Source organism: Dendrobates tinctorius, unplaced genomic scaffold (assembly GCF_039654945.1).
Source record: "Dendrobates tinctorius isolate UK_male_01 unplaced genomic scaffold, ASM3965494v1 ptg000005l, whole genome shotgun sequence".
Classification (NCBI taxonomy): Eukaryota; Metazoa; Chordata; class Amphibia; order Anura; family Dendrobatidae; genus Dendrobates; species Dendrobates tinctorius.
Window position 1 is genome coordinate 1,909,027 of NW_027361673.1, and position 17,118 is coordinate 1,926,144.

General features: G+C 46.6%; 1 protein-coding gene across 2 annotated transcripts in view; it reads left to right on the plus strand.

The window, feature by feature from the left end:
- PLCL2 (phospholipase C like 2) overlaps positions 1-17,118 on the plus strand; it is a 244,775-nt gene that overhangs the window by 197,465 nt on the left and 30,192 nt on the right. For both annotated transcript variants that reach the window (XM_073568069.1, XM_073568076.1), the window contains one exon: positions 3,809-3,884. In XM_073568069.1, the coding sequence (XP_073424170.1) occupies positions 3,809-3,884 (76 nt within the window). The remainder of the gene's footprint in view (positions 1-3,808; positions 3,885-17,118) is intronic.

The window sequence follows — 17,118 nt, forward strand, 5'->3', positions numbered from 1 at the left end:
TTTAGGTCAAATTTATACTTCCAAACACCACTGTACCTTTATAGTGAGTGGCACTTCATTTTTCTTACTTAAAACTCCCATATAGAAATAGGTTAAAACGATGGTGTCTTCTGTTAGCGTGCGGCCACCGCTCGGAGTTGCTAGGGTCTAATGCATTCTGTTTTTACATTGTTCCTTTGTATAGAAACTTCCCCATTTCCACTTTGAAATAGACAATTTCTCAGTTTTGGATGCAATGCTAGAATGGTTCTTGGCTTTCTCGATAACTAGAATATTTTGTCCGGTCTTTTCCAAGCTCTCGGCGTGCCAGCATGCAGCCAATTCAGTATGACAGTATGAAATTAACTGAAAAATATAGTAGTGATTGAGTATGCAGGTTTGGCATAGGAATGTATATATTTCTACACCGAATCTGTGTAATGGGTTACGTTGTATGATTGGAAACTGTGGTTTCAAAAAAAGACACTTATGGATTTTGTTTTAATGAAGTGTCTTTTAGACTCGTGGAGCTAGAGTGATAATTGATATGACAATTTTATTTCACTTGGGAAATGACTTCCACATAGAGGTCACTGGCACAGTCAATTATTACAATAGGCTGCCCTGGGAAACCCTGCATAGCAAAAATGGATGTTGGTTTAAAGCTGTGCACCTCAATAGGTGTCCCCATTTTCTTCTATCAAATGAAATATGCATTTGGATGTTGGCTTTAAGGCTTTGTTCACTTTTTGCTGAGTTTTTAATGTGAATTTGAAGCTGCATTTACAGTACCAGCAAAAGCTATGAAATTTCAGAAATCTCAAGCACACACATTGTTTTTTTTTTCCTGTCTGATTTGGGAAAACTGCTGCGTTTTGGAAATTGCAGCATGTCAATTCTTTCAGCTTTTATGCAGCGTTTTCACTCATAGAAAGCAAGTGCAAAAAACGCAGCAAACAAACACAGGTATCAGGTTTTGCTGTGTTTTTGGTGCAAAAACCTAAGTACGTTGCATCTCATTTTTGGGGGGGCACTAAACTTTATCAGCATGCACAGAACCCCTCATAAGTTACCCCATTTTACAAACTATACCTCTCAATTAATTCATCTAGAGATGCACTGATCATATTGAAACCCCAGGTGTGTCACATTGTTTGAGATCAAATACAATAACATTTTTTCCACCAAAATGTTGTTTTAGCCCCATATTTTACAGTTTCACACAAAAAATGGCACCAAAATTTGTCCCACAATTTCTGCTGCATGTAGAAATACCCTATATGTGGTTGTGCAGTACTGCTTTGTCACACGGCAAAACTTAAGAGGGACAGAGTTCGACTTGCTTCCTGGAACGCAGATTTTCCTAGAATAGTTTGTGGACTGCATATACAGAGCCCCTAAGTGCTAGAAGAGCAGCACCCCCCCCCCCCCCTCCCAAGTGACCCTATTTTGGAAATTATACCCCTTTCGGGATTTATCTACAAGGTATAGTGATGATTTTGAGTCCATGAGTGTTTTCCAGAAACAAGTAGGGATAAGGACCCCTCTATTTTTCATAACCAGCCAAGAAAAATCTGGGGCCTGCAGGTGTCAGCCTTACCTGTGCTCGTTATCAAGAATAGCGAGGACCCCATACCATTTTTTTTTCTTTTATTTATTAGCTAAATGGATAGGTGCCAGCTGATGAATACTCTCATCAGCCTCGCCTGCTATCAGTGAGACCAGGCATATGCTGATGAGTTGTTTGTACTCATCAGCTGACTCAGTTTGGCCAAACCCAAACATCCACAGGTCCTCCCATCACTATTCTTGATTAATTAAATCAACAGAGAGAACAAGTGCTAAACGCTTATAGAGGAAATAAGTTCAGTAGAGGACATACGGTACTTCTTTTTTTTTTTTTTTTTTTTGGTAGGGTATTTTTTTATATTTCCTGAAATACTTTGAATAAAAGGTTTCCTTATTTTATTGTGACTGTGCCTGGTTCAGCAGCTTAGTCCCATTTACTCGAATAAGCCTAAAATGTACTGAGCTGCAATACCAGACACAGCCACTACCAAATGTGTGGTCCTGTGCCTGGTATTGCAGATCAGAGCATTTTAAGCTTTTTCAGGGAAATGGAACCGAGCTTCTGTTCAGGCGCGGTCACAATAAGATTTACTGTACTATGCCTGGTGAGCAACGAAGGGGAAATTGAGTGAGGGTCGTTAACATTACAGACCTGAAATAACCATTAATATTTTTCATCTATAATAAGAGCCATTTTATGGCTACTTTACGTACAGGTGGCTTTTTGGTGTTTGAATTTGTTTTATATTATACAAGATATTATATGAAAGAGCAAATAAGGAAACATGCAACAGAAGCTAGCAACCAGCCATTTATGAGCGAACATTTAAAAATGTCTTGGCTTACTATGAATGTAAAGAATGCTGGCTTTATAAAGCCAGGCGCATGAGTCTATACAGCTAGTCATGCAGCAATTATTCAATTATAAGCTAGTTTAAACAAAATTAACCTTCCCACTGGTCTGTGCTATGTAAAGCAAATTCTGTGTTATATTTCGGACCATATTTGTCCGTGAGGAAAGGTACCCAAACACCTTAGATGGCTGTCATCTGAATGTTCATTCAGCCTACAACTAGTGTATATCTCCAGACTTAGACCATTACAACCCCTCATTTTGCATTTTGGAGACGTCCTATTATTCTGCTTTTATATCACTTGCCCAAAGTGAGAGCTACTTGAACTAAGCAATCATGTATGCGCCTGAGCACCGACACTGCTTGAGCCCGGCTGCATGCACACAGTGTGGGTGGGCACATTCTCCTCCCATGCTCCTCTCTGAGGCAACACAGTCACAACACTTTCAGGTGGTGTATCAATGTACAAGTGGTGGGAGCAGAGAGGAGCCAGGGAGGGGATCACGCCTATCCACACTGTGTTTGTATCGCCAGACTCAGGCAGTGTCAGTGCGTATCCACACAGGCTGAGATCAGGCAACGTTCAAAGAGAACGCTGTCACTCAAATGCAGAGAAAGTCCCTAAATTGCAAATTGAGGGGGAATAACAGTTTACTGAGCCCTTGGCCATTCAAGGGGTGTACCAAAACCACCTGATTCCAATATTAATTAATATAAGTTTCTCAGGCATTTTACCACTAAAATGTCCAGTGCTAGTGTGATGTTTAGAGGCCCGGTCCAGTATATCAGTGTGCATCTAGTTTAACAAGCATCCGGCATATAAAGGGGAACTGTCAGCTATCCTGACATGTCTGTTTTAGTAAATACATTATTTCGGAGAATCTTTTTTCATAACTATTGTACAATTGCTCTCTCACTTCTCCTGAATATTTACAAATAAATTGACAACTGAGCGTTACCACTCCCATTGTCAAAGGGGCGTGACAGTGTCAGCACTGATTGGACAGTATATAGTGACACGCCCTCTGCTAATAGCGCCCAGTCATTAATTTATTCAGAATTTTCTAGTAGAAATATCTGAGGAATCACTGTATATTGATAAGTTATTCTCCTGAATGGTTACTTGAGAGAGAATGAGCATGTACTATAGACGACCTTTCAGGAGAGGTGACAGATCCTCTTTAAGAACAGGATCGAGACAACAATCTGCTATTTAAAACGTTTCCAGTTGTGATCATTTTAAGAAAAGTATTTATTATTCATAAAGAGGCTAAAAATAAGCCTCCCCCATTGGCTTTGTTGCTGCGGAATAATCCCCAGTAAATGCCTTTCCATCATGTACACACATGTATGTGGTGTGTATTTGTATTCATTATAAGTGACATTATGTAACGCTTAATCCACAGATAATCCAAAGCAGCAAGGCTCTAATTGAGAGTGCGGATGTTGTTTATGAGAAGATCGTGCAGTGCCAGAAGACTGGTGAGTGAAATTACTGGATTACACCGACTTTTACTGTGTTAGTTATTGTTATAATGTTGTTACAGAAACCATGCACATGGCCTCCTCCTCCTTCAGTCCTCCATGAGCTTTCGGGTGTGCAAAAAAGACCTGTTTCATGTGTCACTCTTTACCAAAAGTGATTCATACGCAACAAAACACTGACAGCTTTATAAAGCTTCTCCTATTTTCACAGACGCGTAGAGTTAGAATTTACTAACAGCTGCTGTCATTGCACCTGTTAGTCTTAATGAAGGGCTCGCTGGAGTTCGATGTGTCAAATTTAATAAGAAACTCCTGCCAATTAATAAATTCAGCGCCTCTTTTTAGTGCTGGGTGCCTCATCAAAAATACTACTCCAGTCAGAGACTGGAGTAGCATTTGTGGCATAGAAAAGAGTGCCATTTTGCAGAATTTGATGGGCGTGCATAGACACGGCCCATCCTACCCTAGCTCCTACCGCAAATATTTTGCGTCTCTTCAAAGAGTTTTATACCATATATCTGACCAAAACACTTTAAATCGTTTCAGCTTATCTCAACCAATGCGTTAAAAAAATCAACAGGTTTTCTGGGACTGAATAAGTGTCTCCAAATCTGCATTGTGGTTTCTATTGATTGATCCATCCTTGTAGTGCTGGTACCAGTGAAGTCCTTACGGCCCCCCTTACACATACAGTGGGGTTTGTCAGGATTCCGCCATGCTGTCCTTCCCTACAATGGCAGGAATAGCGCTGCATGCTGTTCTCTTCTGCTGTTAGAGAGGCTCCAAGAGGAGCAACCAAAGCTAATCTGAACAGGGCTCCAGAGATAATGATAGAATTTTCCCACACCTTCTTGTATAATACTTGTTTTAGGGTATGTGCACACATTGCGGATTGCTGTGCGGATTTTTCCGCGCGGAATCTGCATATTTTGGCAGAATTCACAGGTCAAAATCAGCGCTTTTTTATGCGGTTTCCTGCGCATTTATTGTGGATTTTGTGTGGATTTAGCATGCGATTTTACACCTGCGGATTCCTGTAATGGAAAGGGTGTAAAAACGCTGCGGAATCCGCACAAAGAATTGACATGCTGCGGAAAATAAACCGCTGCGTTTCCGCACGGATTTTTCCGCAGCATGTGCACAGCATTTTTTTTCCCCCATAGAATAACATTGTACTGTAAATCACTAGCTAATCTGCAGAGGATCCGCAACGGCAAAACCGCAACGTGTGCACATATCCTTAATGTTCTGCTGTTTTGCTGCTGTCTTTGAAAGACATAGGGACCTTCTCTATGAAGCTGTGCATAAAAATATTTGCGATTTTACTTGTATTTAGCACTTCATCATTTTATTTGTTTGTTCACAAGTAAAGAACAGAAATGATGGACACCATTATAAGTCCTTAGGCTGTGTGCACACGGTGCGGTTTCTGCTGCGTTTCCGCAGCGGTTTTGCCGCTGCGGAAACGCAGCAGTTCCGCTGACCAAGTACAGTACAATGAAACCCTATGGGGTTTCAAAAACGCTGTGCTGACGGTGCGGTTTTTTCCGCGCGGTTTTGCTGCGGTTTACAAACCGCAGCATGTCAATTGTTTGTGCGGTTTCCGCAGCGGTTTCATACCTCTACCATAGTAGAGGTGTGAAACCGCAGGGCAAAACCGCAGACCAAAACGCAGGAAAACCGCAGGTCACTTTACCTGCGGTTTTACCTGCGTTTCCGCGCGGAAAAAACCGCAGCGGAATCCGCAACATGTGCACATAGCCTTAGTCTTTCAGCGCTGTTGGAGCCAGTCATGTCACAGATCAGTCACAGCTTGAGCTGCGTATTTTGCGCCTAAAGCAGAATAGAAAAACGGAATTCCTAGATAATGGGACAGTGTAATTGTAAGTGATCAACCTAGATCCTTGGGTCTAACATAACATGTGGCCACCATTATGTATGCACAATACGGAAAGGTTGTCAAATACTGTAGCTACTTAAGATCAGTCAATGGGAAATCTGATTAATCACCTAAATATTTGTGGCAGAACTACTTGTTAGAATTAGCCAGAAATCAATGACCTAATTGACAGTCTTTCTCTTTCTTTCTCTTTAATCTTCTAGTCTCGGTCACGGAACTTGTGTTTGCATGAATAAGAAGGAAAGGAGCCATTGTATAATGGATGTGGAGATTGAATAAAAACATTTGGTATCCCTCAGTATTGAAGGAATATTAGATGTTTTTAGATAAGCGTTTTATCAGTTCTTCATAGGCATAGGGAAAGTTGTTTTTTCCCTGCAGATACTCACTTCCATTCATCGGGGCAGTACTGTCACTGCTCACTACACAGTGAGCGCATTGTAATCACTCCCCTGACACACTGATTGACATCCAGCTCTGCAGTATATGTGCAGTGTATGTGTGCAGAGCCGACTTAGTGTGTTGGGGAGTGAATACAGCATTACCACTACCTGCAGCCGCTTGCTTACACTTATCAAGGTGACGGACAGAGCAGTGATGCTGTATTCTGTTATACAGTGGCTTGCGAAAGTATTCATCAGATCAAGTTCATGTAAAGAACATGCCTACAACTGTTAACATTTGGTTTTCTTTTTATCATGAAGCAAACAACAAATAGGACAAAATAGCTGAAAACTTCAGTGTTGTGCATAACTATTAACACCAATAAAGTCAGTACTTTGTAGAGCCTCGTTAGGCGTCGGATTTCTGTCGCTACACAGCGAGAATCCTGAGCCTTGCCTCCGACGGTCTCCCAATCCTCTCCAGCCGCAGAGGAGGTTGCTCAGCAAACTCGTCGGTCCCGGCGCTCTGCCCAGACCAACTCTGTGTGTTTGCTTGCCGCTGCCACCTCTGGCACAGCTATGGCAATGCATGCTGCTCAGCAGCGAGATTCTCCAGGGACTAAGTCCTCATGTCGGGCCACTGAGCATGCCTGTGGAGTGATCTCCCATTGGAGATCGAAGGTCACATGCTCAGGTCCAGCTCATGTTCGGATTGGCCCATCCGAGAAGCAAGGAAGGTCCCGGACGCTCGCGGCTATAAAAGGTTCGCATGGCCACTCGGCCATGCGCTAGGATAGACTGTAATTTCAGACTATGAGGAGTGAGTGGTGTATGCACGTATGAATGTCTCTGGTGACTGACTCATTAAGAAACCCCTACCCTTGGTACGCATGTGTTGTGCAGCCTAGCCTGCTAGCGCCCAGGCTTAGGTGTAGGTAGGTCAGAGTCGGAGTCAGGCTTTAGTCCACACCAGTGACTCGGCACGCCTCAGTGCGAGTGCTCCACACTCCATAGCTAGTGTCTTTAGCGGCGCTCGTGGCAGCGACGCCGCGCGCTCAGTGAGCCTAGAGGGACTCTAACCCCATGTCCTTGGGGTAGAGTTCTGTGGCCGTTCACTGTGCGCTCTTTTGGCTGGGCTCTGTGAGCTAAACAGGCTCCGGCATTTACTTTCACCGGCAGTGCGGCTCTGTGAGTTAACAGAGTTCGTTACTGTTCACATTGGGTGATGTAACCCACATGTGACTGTTTTCACACCGCTTAAGTCTCCCGCCATTATCTAGCAGCAGCAGCGTACCACCTCTGCACGGTGGACCCCGGGCTGCGAACAGACCTACTACTATTTTATAAGTTGGTGCGTTCTGCCAGCCGTAACATTATCCTAGCCCCAGGGTCTGGCTAATAATGGCGGATGAACAACGACTGCATAGGTACATCCAGCAGCTGGAGGGTAGGTTGGCAGCGCTAGAGCGTTCCACCTCAGCTGCGGATATTACCTCGGTCGCCGTTCAGGCAGCTACAGAGGCTGTCGCTCGTGTCTCCACGGCCAGTCCTTCCCCGACCTTGTCCCGCCTCCCACTGCCTGAGAAGTTCTCGGGTGATAGTGCTTCATGCAGGGGTTTCGTGAGTCAGTGCTCCATTCACCTGGAGTTGCTGGCTACACGATTTCCCTCTGAGCGGGCCAAGGTGGGATTTATCATCTCCCTCCTGTCGGGCAGGGCCTTGGAATGGGCCACCCCGCTGTGGGAGCGCGGGGATCCCCTGGTACAGAGTGCCACCCGTTTTGTGGTCACTCTGAAACAGGTGTTCCTGGGACCTCGGGTCACGCACGATACGGCACTTCAGTTGCTGGCTCTAACCCAGGGTTCGTCTTTGGTCAGCCAGTATGCCATCCTCTTCAGAACTCTGGCCTCAGAGCTTGAGTGGCCAGATAAGGTTCTCATACCCATATTCTGGAGAGGCCTGGCTGATCATGTCAAAGACGTCCTGGCCACGAGGGAGGTGCCCACCACTCTAGAGGAGCTCATTACGGTTTCCACCCGAATTGACGTTCGCTTCACTGAGCGAGGGTTGGAGCGCTCCAGGTCCCGCCAAAGTTATAAGTTGGCTCCAAATTTTGCTACACCGCTGGAACCCCCCCGGTCCACCGCCCGAGCCTCCAGAGGCCATGGAGGTGTCCTGCACAGGTCCCAGGGCCCGGGCCGCGCGGGTACCTCCAGTCTGCTTCCGCTGTTGGCAGACTGGGCACCTTGCTAACCAGTGCCCACAGCGGTCGGGAAACGCTCCCGTCTAGTGGTTATTGGAGGGGGCCTACTAGACACCGCTACTTACTCCTCCAAGCTCCTGTTTAGAGGGGCGTTAGAGTTTGATTCTTCCACTCTGATGGTGGAGGTTTGCGTGGACTCTGGGGCGGAGGGTAATTTCATGTCATCTGCCTTCGCTCAACAACACGCAGTCCCCCTGGTCTTGCTACCTCAACCAGTCACCATCAGGGTGGTGAATGGGGCGACACTCCCGTCCCAAATCACCCACCAGACGGCTCCACTGAGACTCTCACTGTCTCCTCATCAGGAGATGCTGTCTCTCCTTGTGATGCCAGAAGGTATCGACCAGGTCCTCCTAGGGGTTCTCTGGTTACGAGCTCACTCTCCCCACATAGAGTGGTCTTCAGGAAAAATCCTCGGTTGGAGCAAGTCCTGCGAGAGTAGGTGTCTGAGGGACTGCTTACAGGTCACTACTTCCGAGGTCCCTGCAGATCTCTCCTCGCTTCCCAAGCCATATCAGCAGTATGCAGACGTTTTCTCCAAGAAGGCGGCGGAGACCCTTCCGCCACACCGCCCTTACGACTGCCCTATTGACCTCTTGCCCGGCGCTGAGCCTCCCCGGGGTCGAGTATACCCCCTATCTCTCCCAGAGGCAGAGGCCATGTCTCAGTATATCAGGGAGAATCTGGCAAGAGGATTCATTAGGAAGTCGGTGTCTCCGGCGGGAGCGGGATTCTTCTTTGTCCAAAAGAAGAATGGAGAATTACATCCGTGCATCAATTACAGGGGACTTAACGCCATAACCGTTAAGAATAAGTATCCTCTGCCCCTGATATCGGAACTGTTTGATAGGCTACAGGGAGCGAGAATGTTTACTAAGATTGATTTGCGGGGAGCCTATAACCTGATTCGCATTCGTGAGGGGGACGAATGGAAGACTGCGTTTAACACCAGAGACGGGCACTATGAATACCTGGTGATGCTATGTAACGCCCCAGCCGTCTTCCAAGATTTTGTGAACGATATCTTCCGGGGTATGCTTGCCATCTCGGTAGTAGTCTATCTGGATGATATTCTCATTTACTCTCCAGACATTGACTCCCACCGGAGAGATGTTCGCAAAGTTTTCGATCTCCTGCGGGCCAACTCTCTTTATGCCAAATTGGAGAAATGTGTGTTTGAGCAGGAGTCCTTGCCTTTCCTGGGCTACATCATCTCAGCCCAAGGTTTGGCCATGGATCCTGCCAAGCTACAGGCGGTGATGGTTTGGCAGGAACCCCATTCTGTCAAAGCGGTGCAGCGCTTTATGGGGTTCATAAACTACTATCACCAATTCATTCCCCATTTCTCAACTTTGGTAGCACCCGTGGTAGCCCTCACCAAGAAGGGTGCAAATCCCAAACTGTGGTCGGAAACTGTCTCCAAGGCCTTCGCCTCCATTAAGTCCCACTTTGCTAGTGCTCCCATTCTACATCGCCCTGATGTAGATAAGCCATTCATTCTGGAGGTGGATACCTCCTCCGTCGGTGCTGGAGCGGTCCTTTTTCAGAAGGACTCGCAAGGTCGGAAGCATCCATGCTTCTTCTTCTCCAAGACCTTCACACCAGCGGAGAGGAATTATTCCATCTGGGACAGGGAGTTGCTAGCAATGAAGCTGGCCTTCTCAGAGTGGAGACACCTCCTGGAGGGGGCTCGCCACCCTTTCCAGGTGTTCACCGACCACAAAAATTTGGTCTATTTACAGACGGCTCAGCGGCTGAATTCTCGCCAGGCCAGATGGTCCTTGTTCTTCTCCCGATTCCATTTCACACTGCATTATCTCTCCGGGGAGAAGAACGTCCGGGCCGATGCTCTTTCTCGCTCCGTGGTGTCATCAGAGGAGGAGGAGCCTTGACTGATAGTCCCATCGGAGGTCCCAACTTAGCTGATGGTACCTTTGATGTTACGTGTGGAAAGCCAAACCTTCTCTCCCACCTGAAACATGTCTCCCGAGGCTCTCTTTTTGTCAGCAAAATATTTATACCTCCCCTGGGCCCGAGAGATATTACGCTGGACTTCAGCCCAGAGGTTTTATAACTGTTGAACGGACCCCTCTACCCCTGGACAACTGGAATTTACCCGTGAAAACTCCCCAAAATGCGGATTAAACCCATAGTTAATCAGGAATGGGGACATGTTGGTGGACTGACTCACCCTGTTGTTAAAAGCGAATTCCGCCAACGGTAACGCATCACACCAATCCTCTTGTCTGGCGGAGGTCAGACACCTGAGAATTTGTTCCAGGGATTGATTGGTGCATTCTGTCTGACCATTAATCTCCGGGTGATATGCCGACGAGAAGGAGAGTGAGATGCCCAATTTCATACACAACGCCCTCCAAAATTTGGCCACAAACTGCACACCTCTGTCAGACACAACGTTCAGGGGTACCCCATGCAATCGGACCACATGCTGCACAAACAACCTTGATAATGTTTCTGCTGAGGGTAATGCTGGCAAGGGAATGAAGTGGGCCTGTTTAGAAAACCTATCCACCACCACCCAGATCACGGTATTGCCCCTGGAAGGTGGAAGGCCGGTAATAAAATCCATGGAAAGATGAGTCCATGGCCTATCAGGAACCAGTAAAGGTATGAGTTCCCCAGCCGGCCGGTTATGCGAGCTTTTGGAACAGGCACACACGCCACAAGCAGAAACAAGTTCCTTGACATCGGACCTTAATGAAGGCCACCAAAAACCCCTGGCTACTGCCTCTCTAGTGGCCGTGATACCTGGATGAGCATTCAGCCTAGACTCATGAAACTCCTGCAGAAGTCTAGGCCGCAATGAATCTGGAACAAACAGTTTATCCCCTGGCCTGGTTGCCGGAGCTAGGGCTTGAGCCCTTAGAATTTCTTGTTCCAACTCAGTTGAGACCCCCGCCACTACCACCCCTGGGGGAAGAATGGAGGACAGCGGCTCAGGGGGGAGACACTGGGTCAAAACTTCTGAACAGGGCATCCGCTTTAACATTTTTGGACCCCGGTCGAAAAGAAATGGAGAACTGAAATCGTGAAAAAAAAAAGTGACCAACGGGCTTGTCTAGGAGTAAACCTCTTAGCAGATTCAAGGTATGCCAAATTTTTGTGATCCGTGACAACCGTGATAGGGTGAGCCGCCCCTTCCAAAAAGTGCCTCTATTCCTCAAACGCCAGCTTGACCGCAAAAAGTTCTTTATTGCCTACATCATAGTTTTTCTCAGCTGAGGAGAACTTCTTGGAGAAGAAGGCACAGGGTTTGAGATTGGTAAGGGTGGCCGGACCCTGGGACAGCACAGCCCCCACCCCCACTTCAGAAGCATCCACCTCCACAATGAATGGTTTGGACGGGTCTGGTTGTACCAACACCGGGGCAGACATGAAACATTTCTTAATCGCTGAGAAGGACTCCTTAGCGAGTACAGACCAATTTTTTACATCAGCGCCCTTCTGGGTAAGATCCGTGAGTGGTTTAACCACTTGTGAGAAACCTTTAATGAATCTTCGATAATAGTTCGCAAATCCTAAGAAGCGCTGGAGCCCCTTGAGATCTCGAGGCTGAACCCAGTCAGCGATCACCAGCACCTTCTTAGGATCCATACGAAACCCCTCACAGGACACAATCAACCCCAAAAAAGACAATTCCTGTACAAAAAACGAACATTTTTCCAATTTAGCGAACAATTGGTTCTCCCTGAGTCTCTGGAGAACTGTCTGTAGATGTTGCAAGTGAGATTGGCTGTCCGGAGAATACACCAAAATGTCATCCAAATAAATAATAACAAAACAGCCTAACAGGTCAGAAAACACAACATTGATGAAATTCTGGAAAATAGCGGGTGCGTTAGTTAACCCAAATGGCATTACCACGTTTTCAAATAGTCCTTCTGATGTGAGGTACACAGTTTTCCACTCGTCCCCTTCCTGAACCCTTATCAGACTGCAGGCCCCCCCGCAGATCTAATTTGGAGAACTATTGGGCCCCAGCTAACTGGTTACATAAGTCTGGGATGAGGGGAAGCGGGTAAGTGTTCCTAACCGTTATCTTGTTCAGTTCCCAAAAGTTGAGGCACGGCCGCAAACCTCCATCTTTCTTCTTCACAAAGAAGAATCCTGCTGCCACAGGTGATACAGAAGGCCTGATATGCCCTTTGCGGAGACTCTCAGCTATGTACTCCTTCATGTCTTGGCGCTCAGGCCCGGACAAATTGAGCAATCGAGCCTTAGGTAACTTGGCTCCAGGTACTAAATCAATGGCGCAATCGTAGGGTCTATGTGGTGGTAGCGCCTCAGCTTCACTTTCGGAAAAACATCTTCAAAATCCTTCAGGTATTCCGGAATACCTTCCAGACCGACAGACGACACAGATACGGATTTAACAGCGTTAAGAAGATGTCCCAGGTTACCACATTTATCCCTATATCCCCATTGAGTGATCTCCCCTGTAACCCAATCAATGGTAGGATTATGGCATTGAAGCCAAGGCATCCCCAGTACCAGTCCTGCAGGCAAGTTATCTAGCACAAGACAACTTAGTTTTTCCACATGAGTGGAACCCACTTTTAGAGAAAAAAGTTCAGACCTGCAACAGATACCGTCCTGGGTAAGAGGAGACAAGTCAATTACCACAAGTTTAACAGGATCCTGAAGCCTGACTGTCCCTATCTTATTAAGAGTCATAACTTTGGTATCAATCAGGTTCACAGTAGAACCACAGTCAACAAAAGCAGTAGTCTGAACCGGACCATTACCAAGTTCCAGTTCCACCTGCAGCACCATTTTTGCGCGTGAGGAAAATTGTACCTGAAGGTCTGGGTAGCCTCCTCAACTACTACCCAGACCTAGTCATTTCCCGCCATCTTGGAGAATGACTGACTGGAGGGGCAGTCCTACTTCCAGTGTCCAGATTCCACACAATAGAAACACAACTGCTTCTCCTGGCGGCGTCTTCTTTCCTTTTCCTTACAGGTGACAGCGCTCACCTCCATAGCCACAGGAAGAGTCCGGGTCTCATCTCCACTGAAGAATAAAGGTGTTTCCCGTTGCATAACGCCTCTAGCCCGCAGTCTGCGATCCATGCGAACCGCTTGGGTCATGGCATCCTCCAGGGAGTCAGGCGGAGGATGGAGTGCCAAAGCATCCTTCAGACGTTCACACAGGCCTCTACGGAACAGCCCCCGAAGGGCGGCATCACTCCAGGAAATCTCGGCTCCCCAACGTCTGAATTCAGTACAGAACCATTCGTCCAAGTGCTCCCCCTGACACACTCATCACCTTGTCCTCAGCCAAACGCACTCTATCCGGCTCATCATAAATAAGCCCTAAGGCTTCAAAAAACGCATCCACAGACATTCTCTCAGGGGCAGAAGAGGAAAGCAAAAATGCCCAGGCTTGTGGGGACCCCCTAAGCAGGGACATAACCACCCCCACCCTCTGTTTCTCATCCTCTGAGGAGCGGGGTCTCAAAGAGAAAAAGAGCTTACAATCCTCCTTAAATGCTCTGAAATCATCTTTGTTACCAGAAAATGTATCTGGCAATTTAACCGGGGATTCGGGTGGGACTAAAATGACATCTCTATTCCCCACCTGCTGGAAGCCTGCGGAAAGTACCCCCTGAACTGAGTCCTCAACCCGCCGTTGGGACTGGGCCAGAGCTTGGTGTTCCAAACTAAGCTTCTGCAGTGACTGAGTCAAGCATTTCACCTGCTCAGATAAAGCACACATTGGGTCCATGCTGCAGAAGTGAGAAGAGAAAAAAATATAGCAGTCCAGTTATAATGTCAGGAACACCGCACTGAACTTGCTCACTGAGCCAGTGCGCGTGTCCTGAGTAAAGCGAACTGTGCTCAAAGATCCCTGTGGAGCGGGCAGCAGCCGAGTAGATGCGTACTTCAGAACCGCAGTACCTGAAGCACGTGACTGCTAGGGGCGTGGCCTAAACTCCAGAGAGCTAGGAGCTGCAAGAGAACTCCTAGCAGGGTAACTGCGAGACAAAGTTACCAAGGGGCATAGACAGGGAGGAAAGTCGGGACGTAGCCAATGAGTCATACACAGAGATACAGTTGTGGCCAAAAGTATTGACACCCCTGCAATTCTGTTAGATAATACTCAGTTTCTTCCTGAAAATGATTGCAAACACAAATTCTTTGGTATTATTATCTTCATTTAATTTGTCTTAAATGAAAAAAACCAAAAAGAATTGTCCTAAATCCAAATTGGATATAATTCCACACCAAACATAAAAAAGAGGGTGGACAAAAGTATTGGCACTGTTCGAAAAATTATGTGATGCTTCTCTAATTTGTGTAATTAACAGCACCTGTAAGTTACCTGTGGCACCTAACAGGTGTTGGCAATAACTAAATCACACTTGTAGTCAGTTGACATGGATTAAAGTTGACTTAACCTCTGTCCTGTGTCCTTGTGTGTACCACATTGAGCATGGAGAAAAGAAAGAAGACCAAAGAACTGTCTGAGGACTTGAGAAACCAAATTGTGAGGAAGCATGAGCAATCTCAAGGCTGCAAGTCCACCTCCAAAGACCTGAATGTTCCTGTGTCTACCGTGCGCAGTGTCATCAAGAAGTTTAAAGCCCATGGCACTGTGGCTAACCTCCCTAGATGTGGACGGAAAAGAAAAATTGACAAGAGATTTCAACACAAGATTGTGCGGATGTTGGATAAAGAACCTCGACTAACATCCAAACAAGTTCAAGCTGCCCTGCAGTCCGAGGGTACAACAGTGTCAACCCGTACTATCCGTCGGCGTCTGAATGAAAAGGGACTGTATGGTAGGAGACCCAGGAAGACCCCACTTCTTACCCCGAGACATAAAAAAGCCAAGCTGGAGTTTGCCAAAACTCACCTGAAAAAGCCCAAAACGTTTTGGAAGAATGTTCTCTGGTCAGATGAGACAAAAGTAGAGCTTTTTGGGCAAAGGCATCAACATAGAGTTTACAGGAGAAAAAAAGAGGCATTCAAAGAAAAGAACACGGTCCCTAGAGTCAAACATGGCGGAGGTTCCCTGATGTTTTGGGGTTGCTTTGCTGCCTCTGGCACTGGACTGCTTGACCGTGTGCATGGCATTATGAAGTCAGAAGACTACTAACAAATTTTGCAGCATAATGTAGGGCCCAGTGTGAGAAAGCTGGGTCTCCCTCAGAGGTCATGGGTCTTCCAGCAGGACAATGACCCAAAACACACTTCAAAAAGCACTAGAAAATGGTTTGAGAGAAAGCACTGGAGATTTCTAAGGTGGCCAACAATGAGTCCAGACCTGAATCCCATAGAACACCTGTGCAGAGATCTAAAAATGGCAGTTTGGGGAAGGCACCCTTCAAATATCAGTGACCTGGAGCAGTTTGCCAAAGAAGAATGGTCTAAAATTCCAGCAGAGCATTGTAAGAGTCTCATTGATGGTTACCGGAAGCAGTTGGTCGCAGTTATTTTGGCTAAAGGTTGTGCAACCAAGTATTAGGCTGAGGGTGCCAATACTTTTGTCTGGCCCATTTTTGGAGTTTTGTGTGAAATGATCAATGTTTTGCTTTTTGCTTCATTCTCTTTAGTGTTTTTTCATTTAAGACAAATTAAATGAAGATAATAATACCAAAGAATTTGTTTTTGCAATCATTTTCAGGAAGAAACTGAGTATTATCTGACAGAATTGCAGGGGTGTCAATACTTTTGGCCACAACTGTAGCTGCAAGGTACAAGAGTGGTGAGCAGAGAGTAGTCGGATCACAGGCAATGAGTCATACACAGAGAGGATAGCGCAGTACAGAATCAACAGGCAAACTCACAACGGGAAGCAGAATCGGGTCAGAACCATATAAACAAGCTATAACAACGAACAGGCACAGGCACACAGAGGTCAGCACACTCGGCCAAAGGCAAAAGTATAACTGGCAGGGATTGGAGCTTCCCAGGGGTTTAAGAAGCTCTCCCAGAACCAGAAAGAGGCCACAATCATTAACCCCCCAGGTGTGCAGGTCAAAACCTGCACTGAGCTCCAGACATTAACCCCTGACGTGCAGCTCAAAAACCTGCACTGGGATTATGACAACATCATAACTGAATGAGGACTTACACTGCCAGTTATCAAGACATTGTGCAGTCATTAATGTGTCAGTATAGCGTCTCTTCTCCAATCATTGGGTGCTGAGAGACACGTAGCATGTCAGATGGTACTATGGAGAGGTGACTCCACAATGCCCAGAGCTTCCCATACACCGGTCCTATTCTAATTAATTTTTTTCAACAGAATAATTTAAAGCTATATACCAGTAATAGGCCTGCAGGACTGCTTTTAGTAGAGCTTGTTCTCTTCCTCCTCTGCTTGTGGATTTTAGCTATGTACATATTGGTTCTAGAGTGCCATCTGTGTGTCCTTACAGCTCCGGTGCTCTTGCTCTGGCGCCCCCTGTGCTCTTGCTCCGGCGCCCCTGTGCTCTTGCTCCGGCGCCCCTGTGCTCTTGCTCCGGCGCCCCTGTGCTCTTGCTCCGGCGCCCCTGTGCTCTTCCTCCGGCGCCCCTGTGCTCTTCCTCCGGGCCCCTGTGCTCTTCCTCCGGCGCCCTTGTTCTCTTCCTCCTCTGCTTGTGGATTTTCACTATGTACATATTGGTTCTAGAGTGCCGTCTGTGTGTCATTACAGCTTTATCTTTAATGTGCTGTT